Below are 12,525 nucleotides of genomic sequence, written 5' to 3' on the forward strand. Positions count from 1 at the left end.
ATGGGCTTTGCTGACAATGTCTTTATGCGTGTGCAAGAGTTATGGCAGCAGAGAGCTTGGGGGGAGGTGGGGGGAAGGAATCCATGAACAATGTTCCCCTCAAGACAACCAGACCCCTGTGCGCGTCTCTCTCAGGAAAGAGCAGAGCCCCAAAAGCCAGGGGGGGATCGTTCACACCAGATGGTTCAACACAATCCTCACAGTGTAACTGTGTTGCTGATGGATTTTTTTCCCTGTCATTTCAAGCAGACCCATTTTAGTAACCCGGTGGAATTACTTACCTGTTGATAACAACATTAGGAAGAACTTCCTGACTGTTAAAGGGAGGTTCCTCAGTGGAACAGGCTTCCTCGGGAGGCGGTGGGCTCTCCTTCCTTAGAGGTTTTTAAACAGAGGCTAGAGGGCCATCTGACAGCAATATGGATCCTGTGAATTCAGGGGGAGGTCTTTGTGAAGTTCCTGCATTGTGCAGGGGGTTGGACTGGATGGCCCTGGGGGTCCCTTCCAACTCTATGTTTCTATGATTCAGTGCAGGCCTCATTACACAAATGCTGCGTTGGTGGAAGACTCCTGCCACACCGCATCGTGTAAGGATTTTGTTCCGTGGCCTCTTCTTTTTTAAAAAGTTACTCTCCCTCCACCCCACAAAAATCCAGAAGCGAAACAACGCGGTTGCCCTCAAGAGGCTCAACCACGCTTTGCTAGCAATGTTCCCTCTAAACTGCAGAAGAAGAAGAAGATATTGGATTATATCCCACCCTCCACTCCAAAGAGTCTCAGAGCGGCTCACAATCTCCTTTACCGTCCTCCCCCACAACAGACACCCTGTGAGGTAGATAAAGATATTGGATTTATATCCCACCCTCCACTCCGAAGAGTCTCAGAGCGGCTCACAATCTCCTTTCCCTTCCTCCCCCACAGCAGACACCCTGTGAGGTAGATGAAGATATTGGATTTATATCCCGCCCTCCACTCCGAAGAGTCTCAGAGCGGCTCACAATCTCCTTTACCTTCCTCCCCCACAGCAGACACCCTGTGAGGTAGATGAAGATATTGGATTTATATTCCACCCTCCACCCTGAATCTCAGAGTCTCAGAGCGGCTCACAATCTCCTTTACCGTCCTCCCCCACAACAGACACCCTGTGAGGTGGGTGGGGCTGAGAGGGCTCTCACAGCAGCTGCCCTTTCAAGGACAACTTCTGCCAGAGCTATGGCTGACCCAAGGCCATTCCAGCAGGTGCAAGTGGAGGAATGGGGAATCAAACCCGGTTCTCCCAGATAAGAGTCCGCACACTTAACCATTACACCAAACTGCAGAGTCTTATGAGCAAAAATTCTACTTAGTGAGCTACCGGTTTTAAAGTTTTGAGCTACCGGCCTTCAAGTTGTGAACTCTGGGGGTCCTCCTTCCTGAGCGAAGACAAAAATGTGTGAGCGGGAGGCTAAAAATCTCCGAACTAGCTCACACTAACTCAGCTTAGAGGGAACACTGCTAACCCTATGCAAGTGGGTTTGTGATCAACGGGTAAATAATTCCACCGGGTTACTAAAATGGGTCTGCCTGAAACGACAGGGGGAAAAAAATCCATCAGCAACCAGCCGCTAACACGGAATACAAAGGCAGTTTGCAAAGGGTCGTTATGTGCACGTGGGGGGAGGACCGGTGCCCCACACCTCTGGCAAGTTAAGGAAGCCCAGAGCAGACAGGCCTTGCTCGAGGGCCCCACACTGCGTTGGCACATCTACTCGCAGGAAGAACGAGCCACTGTGCTAGAAACTCTTACTCAAAATATCAAATTAGAAACAAGTTCATAAATATAAATAACAACAACAATTCATATATGTATGTCAGTTGCAATAATCAGCACAGCGCCAAAGAAAAGTACGCTATATGGCTCCAAAATTCTCCTTATGAAGCCATTATTTTGGAGAAAGAACTCTTAAGAGACAGGTGAGTCGAAGTGAATTTTTGAGAGAGAAAAAGGATATCAGCTTTTGGAAGAAGCTACTATACAGCGAAACGTGAGACCTTCAGCTAGCGATCGCATAAAGGACTACTATACCCTTCAAAGCCGACCTTGATTACATGGACTTCTATTACTCCACTGAAGAATGGACTTATGCCTTACAATTGAATGAATAAGGAGAATTTTGGGGCCATATATTGTACTTTTCTGTGCTGTGCTGATTATTAGAAGAAGATAGAAGATATTGGATTTATATCCCACCCACCACTCCGAGTCTCGGAGCGAATCACAGTCTCCTTTATCTTCCTCCCCCACAAAAGACACCCTGTGAAGTCGGTGGGGCTGAGAGAGAAGAAGAAGATGATATTGGATTTATATCCCGCCCTCCACTCCGAAGAGTCTCAGAGCGGCTCACAATCTCCTTTACCTTCCTCCCCCACAACAGACACCCTGTGAGGTGGGTGGGGCTGGAGAGGGCTCTCACAGCAGCTGCCCTTTCAAGGACAACCTCTGCCAGAGCTATGGCTGACCCAAGGCCATGCTAGCAGGTGCAAGTGGAGGAGTGGGGAATCAAACCCAGTTCTCCCAGATAAGAGTCCACACACTTAACCACTACACCAAACTTGCTCTCCCAGAAGCTGCCCTTTCAAGGACAACCCCTGCGAGAGCTATGGCTGACCCAAGGCCATTCCAGCAGCTGCAAGTGGAGGAGCGGGGAATCAAACCCGGTTCTCCCAGATAAGAGTCCGCACACTTCACCACTACACCAGACTGGCTCTCAGGAGATAGACACCCTGTGAGGTGGGTGGGGCTGAGAGGGCTCTCCCAGAAGCTGCCCTTTCAAGGACAACCTCTGCCAGAGCTCTGGCTGACCCAAGGCCATTCCAGCAGCTGCAAGTGGAGGAGTGGGGAATCAAACCCAGTTCTCCCAGATAAGAGTCTGTGCACTCACTACACCGAACTGGCTCTCACTACACCCAAACCTATATACATGTATGCATTGTTATTGTCATTTATACCTATGAACTTGTTTACGATTTGATATTTTTGAGCAAGAGTTTCATTTTCTAGCACGGCGGCTTGTTCTTCCTGTCTCTTTACTGTGCTACCACTCTGGTTTCATCACCTCCTCGCAGGGCTACTCGGCAGATGAAAACTGGGGAAACCTCGCCTACCCAAGCCTCAAACTCCTTGGAGACTCTCCCCTTCTACATAAAGTTAAGCAGGAACAAGAAGAAGAGCTCAAGAGCACGACGCTTCCATACCTATGTTATAGATCTCCGAACTCCCAAACCTCACCCCGCTCGGATTCAACGTGCCGTCGCTGGAAACAACCCGAAGAGCAGAGATAAAAAATCATTAAAATATAATCAAGGCTTGATGAAAAAGCAGCGGGCTGATGCCATCTATCTCGGCTCTCGATCAGCCACCTTGAGGTAAAATATGCAAGGAAGCAAAGCAATTCCTGGGACAGGGCCCGAGTTAAAAGACGTCGTTCGCATTCCTTCAAGACGCCGTTCTGTTAGAAAACATTATACATATTTAAACAAGAGAGGAGGAAGCACAGCATGTCATATGCTGCAGTCGTAAGTAGGCTGGCTTGGTACAGTTTGCCACCTGGATTGCAGGAAAAGAAATCCCATGGAAAGACCAAGGGTTGGAGCCTGAGGATCTCTTCCTCTAATGCAAGGGTGTCAAACACACAGCTCAGGGGCCGAATCGGGCCCCCGGAGGGCTTCTATCAGGCCCCCCAAGCAACTGGCTCTTGTCTGCTTCCTTCTCCCTCTCTCTGCTTCCTTCTGCGTAACAGCATGCAGAAGGCCCCAGGTTCGATACCCGGCACCTCTGGTTAAAAGGTTCAAATTGTAGGCGATGTGAAGGTCCTCTGTTTGAGACCCTGGGAAGCCACCACCAGTCGGAGCAGGTGATACTGACCTAGATGGACCAACGGTCTGGTTCACGTTCAGGGGTTCAAGCCCCAGAACCCAGCATGAGAAACCAAGGAATGTCTTTTTGTGATGGTTTGCTACTCTTGAAGACCCAAGCACTACACGCGCAAGCTCCACGCCCAATCTCAGAACTACGTTTCAGGGCAGGGGTGGCCAAAGTGTGGCTTGGGAGCCACATGTGGTTCTTTCACAGATATTGTTGGCTCTTGAAGTACCCCCCCCCTAATGCCCTGGTGGCCAGCTTGGAGAAGACAGGCCCTCGGAGGGCTCCAATCAGGCTCCTGAGAATCTGGCTGTCATCTGCTTCCTTCTCCCTCTCCCTTGCTTCCTTCTGCATCACAGCTTACTTTGCAAGGCTTGCTCAATAGCACAGGAGCTACAGAGCAAAGTCTCTATTTTCTCCATTGGCTGAGGCTGCTCCCTTGAGGAGGAAGGGGGGAGGGAGAGCTTGCTTTGCCAGGCTCTCTCAATCGCACAGCAGAGCTACTGAGCCAAGCCTCTCTTCCTTCTATTGGCTGAGGCTCCCAACAAGGTCTCATTTATGTTAGATCTGGCCCTCATAACAAATGAGTTTGACATCCCTGTTCCTTGCATATGGGCTGTGCCAAAGCGAGAGCTTACCTGCGCCCAAGCATGACGATGCCGCCCGTCTTGGGGTTGATTTTGCAGTAGTCTCCGTGGGACCAAACGCCTGTTCCCGGCCCCCAAAAAAAGAAGAGAGGTGCAAGAGGTCAGCAGCAGTGTTCCCTCTCAGCTGAGTTTGTATGAGCTAGCTCACAATCTTTTAGCCTCCAGCTCATACGTTTTTTGTCTCGGCTCAGGAAAAATGGCCCCAGCGCAAACTAATTTATGCAGTCGGCTCACCATTTGAATGCCAATAAGCTCACGAAATAGAATTTTTGCTCACAAGGCTCTGAAGCTTAGAGGGAACACTGGTCATCAGCCAGGTCATTCCCCAACAGGCCAAACCCGGCTCACATGCACTCTCAAAGAGTTGCGAATTCTCCCTCTACTAAAAGCACCCGAAGCAAATTTCACAAAACGTATGAAACACGGCGCGTTTCAGCAACGATGCAGGAATTGGCAGTGCAGTGAAATCCCAGAGGGGTAGCTGTGTTCCAGCAGCCACATATATAAAAACAGAAGCTTGGCACCTTAAAGACTGACAGAGTTATGGTGCCATTAGCCTCCACAGACTGAAGCATCTTTGGCCTGATGAAGCAGGGTCCAGCACTGACATTTTATGCTACAATAAAGCTTCTGGCCTTTACTGTGCCGGGAGCCTCCCTCGGGTTACAGCCGTCAAACGATCAAAGGGCCTCCTTGTATCATCTGTATCTGAACCCTTTCGGTTCAAGTCACATCACCCGAGCCTTAAAACCCGTGGCTGTGACTATACAAAAGGGACGAGACATTTGTTGGCTCATATTAATACAGCAGCTAGAATTCCGCTTGCACAGAAATGGAAACTTCAAGAAGTGCCTACGAAATCAGATCTGACTGAAAAGATAATGGAAGCTGCAGAGATGGGCTATTTATCCCAATTGCTAGTGAGGAAACTAGACGAAACAACAAAGAAATATTGGGAAAAGTTATGTGTGTGGTTACATACTTAAAAATGTATGGGGTGAATTTTGATCTCTGCATCCTAGAGATGCTGGGGATTGAACCTGGAACCCTCTGCTTACCAAGCAGATGCTCCACCACTGAGCCACCATCCCTCCCCTTTAGTGGCTCTCCAGGGTCTCCAGCTGAGGTTTTGCACACCTATTTGCCTGGACCCTTTTTAGATGGAGATGCCGGGGATTGAACCTGGGACCTTTTGCTTACCAAGCAGATGCTCTACCACTGAGCCACCGTCCCTCCCCTTTAGTGGCTCTCCAGGGTCTTCAGCTGAGGTTTTTCACACCTATTTGCCTGGACCCTTTTTAGATGGAGATGCCGGGGATTGAACCTGGGACCTTTTGCTTACCAAGCAGATGCTCCACCACTGAGCCACCATCCCTCCCCTTCAGTGGCTCTCCAGCTGAGGTTTTCACACCTATTTGCCTGGACCCTATTTAGATGGAGATGCCAGGGATTGAACCTGGGACCTTCTGCTTACTAAACAGATGTTCCACCACTGAGCCACCGTCCCTCCCGTCTCTTCTTCTCTGCTCTTTGCATGCAGAAGGTCCTAAGTTCAGCCCCCAGCACTGACAGGGAAAGAGACCCAGGTGGCAGGTAGGTGATGCAGCTGATACCTAGGAGAGCAGCTGCCGTCCAGAGGAGATGATGCTAACGGTGAGAGGTAGGACCAAGCAGGATCACATTTACGTGGGGAAGAAACACCTTCCAGCAAAAAAAAAAGGCAGCTTGGATGGAGTCCAAGTTGGCTCCTGACGTAGTGCTTCAGAGCTAAGAAGGAACACCAAAAGGAGAGCCCGTTGGGTTTAGTGACTAAGTGCGTGGACTCTTATCTGGGAGAATGGGGTGTGATCCCCCACTCCTCCATTCGCAGCTGCTGGAATGGCCTTGGGTCAGCCATAGCTCTTGTAGGAGTTGTCCTTAAAAGGGCAGCTCTCTCAGCCCCACCCACTTCACAGCTTGTCTGTTGGGGGGGGGAGAGGTAAAGGAGACTGTGACCGCTCTAAGATTATGGCCCATCCTTGTTAGTATAGTGGTAAGTATCCCTGCCTGTCACACGGGAGACCGGGGTACGATTCCCCGACGGGGAGGCGGCAATCTTTTAGGGGAGGGACAGTGGCTCAGTGTTAGAGCATCTGCTTGGTAAGGAGAAGGTCCCAGGTTCAATCTCCGGCATCTCCAACTAAAAAGGGTCCAGGCAAATAACTGTGAAAGACCTCAGCTTGAGACCCTGGAGAGCCGCTGCCAGTCTGAGTAGACAGTACTGACTTTGATGGACCGAGGGTCTGATTCAGTAGAAGGCAGCTTCATATATTCATAGGCCTAAGGGGAGGGACGGTGGCTCAGTGGTGGAGCATCTGCTTGGTAAGGAGAAGGTCCCAGGTTCAATCCCCGGCATCTCCAACTAAAAAGGCAAATAAGTGTAAAAGACCTCAGCTTGAGACCCTGGAGAGCCGCTGCCAGTCTGAGTAGACAAACTGACTTTGATGGACCGAGGGTCTGATTCAGCAGAAGGCGGCTTCATATGTTCATATAGAAATCCAATCTCTTCCAATTTCGTCTTCAAAAAGCAAGGAGGCTGCTCCGGCCTCCGACAGCTTCGCTTCTGAGCAGCAGACAACCGTCAGCCTCTCGTCAGGCAAGCAGGTATTGCCAGACGGTCACGTCATCAGGCTCGTAACTTCACAAGCCGGCGTCAGCTCAGAGTGGGGCATGTTCGGATCAGTCTGGCTGCCCGGATCGGCACAAGTTGAGCAAAGGGCGCCCCCCCAGCAAAGCCCCTCCCGAACCAAAGGCCGGCTCTTCCCCCATCCCCACGTTACCTGGGAATCTTGAAAAATATGCCTTCCTGTACTTGATGCCGTTTTCATCGTTCCAGAAATGCGTCGGCTGGCAGGGCATGGGCTTGGTGCACACCAGCTCCCCGCTTTCCCCCCAGACTGGCGTCCCTGGTTGAAGATAAACAAAGAATAATTTAGTTGAGGCTATTTATAGTCTGCCTTTTGCGCTGAGAACCGAAGCCGATTGTGCAGTGCGAGGCAATGGAATGCCGCAGGACGGCAAGTAACCCATGTACTTGGACTAGGATTATAGAAATCTGCGGGGCTTTTTTTGTAGAAGGAACTCCTTTGCATATTAGGCCACACCTCCCTGATGTAGCCAGTCCTCCAGGAGCTTACAGAGCCCTGCAAGCTCTTGGAGAATTGGCTACATCAGGGAGGTGTTGGCCTAATATGCAAAGGAGTTCCTGCTACAAAAAAAAAGCCCTGGAAAGCTGAATGGTGAGGCATGTCAGGGAACGGAAGGGCCATGCTGACGGCCCCTGAGCTACTTGGCGAAAGAATGGGATAAAGATGGATACACACAAGTAAACACCTTTCCATCCTTCCCCTTCTGAAGCTAAAAGCAGCCCAACTTAAGGACCATTTCAATAACCAGTGCAGTGTTTTGGGAAACACTTATCCAGCACCATGGCCCCAATCCTAATCACCCTTCTCCATGCCTGCTTTAAGGCCAAACTAAAGACTTAAACAGATATTACAAAGATCTTGCTCTCAGTCAGTTCACACAGCACAAACAGCAGTTTGCCTCAGGTATGTGCAGAGAAAGGAGAGTGTGTGTGTGTGTGTGTGTGTGCGCGCGCGCGCCCCGGCAGGGGTTAATCCTTCCATCTCTCCAGGGTTTTGCTGTTTGACACCAACTCCCCTGCTTACAATATTAGCATTTTAAAGGGAAAGAATACAGGTCCTTATTTCTTTAAAAGGCTCACAGAGCAAGGGAACCAGTTTCAAATCAAAGCTGTGAAAGGTTAAACACCCTCTTTCCCTTCCGCACACAACCTCGAGGCAAATCGAGGCTGGAAGAACCCGCAATTTGCATTTGATGGAGGGAGCAAGGTGCAGCGTATTTCCCTTTCAGCCCTGAGAGAGTCAAATCACAAATTCACCCAACTCTCTAATGTTCAGCTTGACATCAATACAATTGCTCCTGCAAAAAAATCTCATTAGATTCCATGGAGACGGGCTGAATCTCGTTGCCGATATTATCAAAGATACCCTGGATTCTACAAAGATGAGGTCAGAGAGCTCTCCCATCCCGCCCTCCCCACTTTCATCCTACTTCTGTTTCACTTAAAGAATGCTACAAAAGCTTATTTAATGTTACTTATGTGCTCCTGGACTCATCTGTGCTCCTGGTTGAACACACAGCAACAGAAGATGCCCAACCCAAGCTGGCATGGTCACAGAAGTGGGGGGGGGGGGGTGTTTAGGCCAGGGGAAGTCAATATGCGTCGTGATCCTGGGCCTAGTGAGGCCCATAGGCTTCAGAGAAGCCTGCCTAGGAGTCACTACAGAAAGCCTACATCTCCCAGGATCCCGTCTGTCCCTCTGATTAGATGGCAAGGTTTTGGAGGGAAACTGGCCCAGAGAGGGGTGGGACCTGGGAGGAAAGCATAAAAAGGGCCAAGAACAGACAGGGTGGGTTTTCTCTGGGAAAGGCTGCAGGAGAGAAGGTAACAGGAGAGATCCCTTACCCAAGGGGGTGAGAGTTCTGGTATTAGAGGAAGCTACTGTCTAGCTAAATGAGTCAAGGCTTCTGTTTTATTTGCACCAACCTCTACTGTATATATATTCCACTGTTTTTACCTACTTGTCATTTGAGCACTGTAAATAAACTGTTGTTATCCTGCCTAGGTTCTCACGTCTCCTTGGTCACAGTTAAGAGGTATTTACTAATAAGGAAGGCGGGGTGGTTGGGTGCTCCGGGCCCGCCCATGCAGACCCAGACTAGAGTAGTGGCAGGCTCTCCTAGGGCCCCTGCTGTGTGACAATACGAAAGCAAGGAAAGCAAATTACAGATCTGTCAGAATTAGCAGCGGAATTTCAGAAGGTTCACTGCAGGAGTGGCAAAGGAAGGGGCCTGGTTTTAAAAGACAAAAGGAACCCGAGTTCATTCCGCGGCTGAGAGGTTTTCTGTCTGCCCCAGGGGTGGAATTCTAGCAGGCGCTGCTTTGCATATTAGGCCACACACCCCTGATGCAGCCAATCCTCCTGGAGCTTACAAAAAAAGAGCCTCGTAAGCTCTTGGAGGATTGGTTACATCAGGGAGTGTGGCCTAATACGCAAAGGAGCTCCTGCTAGAATTCCACCCCTGGCTCCCATCACGGTCTCAGGCAAGAGCTCCTGGCCAAGCGTAGGGGGATGGAATCTTTTACCTTCGTCGTCCCAGGTCTCGACAGCCATCCCGAGATTCCGCGCCTGGATTTCGCCTTTGTGAACGGGAATGGTGACGTTCTGGCCCATGAAGCAGGAAACTATATCGGTACCCCCTGCAACAAAAGAGCTGGTTTCAAATTCCACAGCGGCTTGCCAGCGGTTCAGTATCGCTCAGGACCACAGCGAGAGACATCCAGCCATCTAGAATGAAACAGCTGCAATCGCAGACTCCCATTCCCTGCTCCAAATTTTTGATCTGAGGTCTGTGGATGCCAGAAACAGCACCTCAGAGTTACTTCCTTCCACCCAGGGCAGAGCTCCCTGCCCTGCAAGAGCTTCTGAGGCCCAGTCTGTGGTGACGCTTCGTTTGGAGTGTTGAGTGCAGTTCTGGTCACTGTCACCTCAAAAGGGATACTGCAGAAATAGGGTAAGTGTGGAACATGACAACCGTGATCATGAAGGAATTGAAGCAGCTTTTCTATGAGGAACAGATAAAGAGTTGGGAACTTTTCTGTCTAGGAAGAAGACGACTAAAGGGAAATGCAAAGGGGCACTTCTAGGTCAGCCGGCCCCAGCCCTTTCCAGCCGGCAGGTGCTGTTGGAATTCTGACACAAAATGGCTGCCGCAGGAGGTAGAGCTGGCCACAAAATGGCTGCCACAGATTACCTTCTGTCAGACAGAGACTACCCTCGTACTGCGGTGGCAATTTTTTTAAAAAAAAAAATCTGCAAAGCCAATCAAATCTCCAGAGCCCAATCAGAAGCCTTGCTGGGCACCACATTGCTCTAGGCTTACAAAATGTATTGAGGAGGGGGGAAGCAGATAAGAAGAAGAAGAATTGCAGATTTATACCCCGCCCTTCTCTCTGAATCAGAGACTCAGAGCGGCCTACAATCTCCTATATCTTCTCCCCCTCCACAGCAGGCACCCTGTGAACTGGGTGGGGCTGAGAGGGCTCTCCCAGCAGCAGCCCTTTCAAGGACAACTCCTGCAAGAGCTATGGCTGACTCAAGGCCATTCCAGCAGCTGCAAGTGGAGGAGTGGGGAATCAAACCCAGTTCTCCCAGATAAGAGAGCTATGGCTGACCCAAGGCCATTCCAGCAGCTGCAAGTGGAGGAGTGGGGAATCAAACCCGGTTCTCCCAGATAAGAGTCCGCACACTTAACCACTACACCAAACTGGCTCTCTTCCTCCTCTTCCATAATGTTAGAAATACAGGGGCACCCAAAGGTACTGAAAAGGAGTTGGCATAGGGGCAGGAAAAGATTTACTTCTTGGGAATTCACTGCCTGAAGACGTGGTGCTGGCTGTGAGAACAGTCAGCTTTAAAATGGGGCTAGACAGATTCATGGAGGGTAGAGTCCACCAACGGTCAATAGCCCTGGTGACTAAAGGAAGCCTCCATATTCAGGGGCAGTAAACCTCTGAATCCCAGTACCAGGAGGGGTTTTTCTGTAGAAAAAGCCCAGCAGGAACTCATTTGCATATTAGGCCACACCGCCTGACGCCACCATTGTTTTTCACTGGGCTTTTTTGCAGGAAAAAAAGCCCAGAAGGAACTCATTTGCAAATTAGACCACACCTTCTGGCACCTAGCCGGCTGGAACTGTATTCCTGTGCGTTCCGGTTCCCCCCACCCCCCCTACCCCCCAAAAAAGCCCTGCCAGGAGGCAACATAAAGAAGGAGGCCTTGACTTCCATGACCCTTCCAAGGTAATTGCTTGACCACCATGTGAAAACGAGATGGTAGAGTAGGTGGACCCCTTATCTGGTCCTGCAAGGCTCTACTGCTGTTCTCATGACGGATTAAGGTCACTACCTTCACAGGGAAGGCTTAAAGGGAAGATCCACCTGCAGCAGGGGTCTCTAAACCCCGGGCTGTGGACAGGTATTGGTCCGTGGCTTGTTAGCAACTGGGCCCTGAGTTGTGTAATGACTTCATTATATATTGCAATGTAATAAGAAGATGACGACAATGGTGGATTTATATCCTGCCCTCCGCTCCAAATCATTTCCCAAGGCCCTTTTTCTTGTCCGTACCCTTGTTGATATGGAAAATTTAAAAATTATTTTTAAAAAGCTCGCACCCAAAAAACCTCACTGGTCTCTGGAGCGCTAACTGGACTCCAAACCACAGAAAAACCCTCATTTTTGCAGGAAAATGACTGGATTAGATCCCTCAGTTCTGTTCCACAAACAGAAGAAGTTGTCTGCAGATTTATACCCCGCCCTTCTCTCTGAATCAGAGACTCAGAGCGGCTTACAATCTCCTTTATCTTCCTCCCCCACAACAGACACCCTGTGAGGTGGGGGTGGGGCTGAGAGAGCTCTCCCAGAAGCTGCCCTTTCAAGGACAACTCTTACGAGAGCTACGGCTGACCCAAGGCCATGTCCAGCAGCTGCCAATGAAGGAATGGGGAAGCAAACTCTGGGGGGGCTCACTCTGATGCTGGCTCCCCTGGGGAAACAGAGGGAGCCCAAACCCCTTATTTCTCCCAGATAAGAGTCTGCGCACTTCACCACTACACAGAACCAACAGAACTAAAGGGCACAATTGTATCATCCTGAAACCATCGCTCCGCCCCCGCTCCCACAAAACCAGTCCCTGGTGCCAGAAAGGTTGGGGACCGCTGACATGCATGAACCACTTGCCCTCGGAGGCAGGGAACGGGACAGCTTTTCCCTCACCAGCCCCAGCACAAACACCCTCGCAGCTGAGATTAAAGACATTTCTGCTGCTTAACATGCATTAACAGGGAAGG

General features: G+C 50.2%; 1 protein-coding gene across 1 annotated transcript in view; it reads right to left on the reverse strand.

Moving 5' to 3' along the window:
* AACS (acetoacetyl-CoA synthetase) overlaps positions 1–12,525 on the reverse strand; it is a 93,749-nt gene that overhangs the window by 11,737 nt on the left and 69,487 nt on the right. The window contains exons 13-16 of the mRNA XM_060250388.1: positions 9,761–9,874; positions 7,368–7,493; positions 4,540–4,609; positions 3,235–3,293 (exon numbers count right to left, since the gene is read on the reverse strand). Coding sequence (XP_060106371.1) covers positions 3,235–3,293; positions 4,540–4,609; positions 7,368–7,493; positions 9,761–9,874 — 369 coding nt within the window. The remainder of the gene's footprint in view (positions 1–3,234; positions 3,294–4,539; positions 4,610–7,367; positions 7,494–9,760; positions 9,875–12,525) is intronic.

The sequence above is a fragment of the Heteronotia binoei genome, chromosome 11 (genome assembly GCF_032191835.1).
Source record: "Heteronotia binoei isolate CCM8104 ecotype False Entrance Well chromosome 11, APGP_CSIRO_Hbin_v1, whole genome shotgun sequence".
Classification (NCBI taxonomy): Eukaryota; Metazoa; Chordata; class Lepidosauria; order Squamata; family Gekkonidae; genus Heteronotia; species Heteronotia binoei.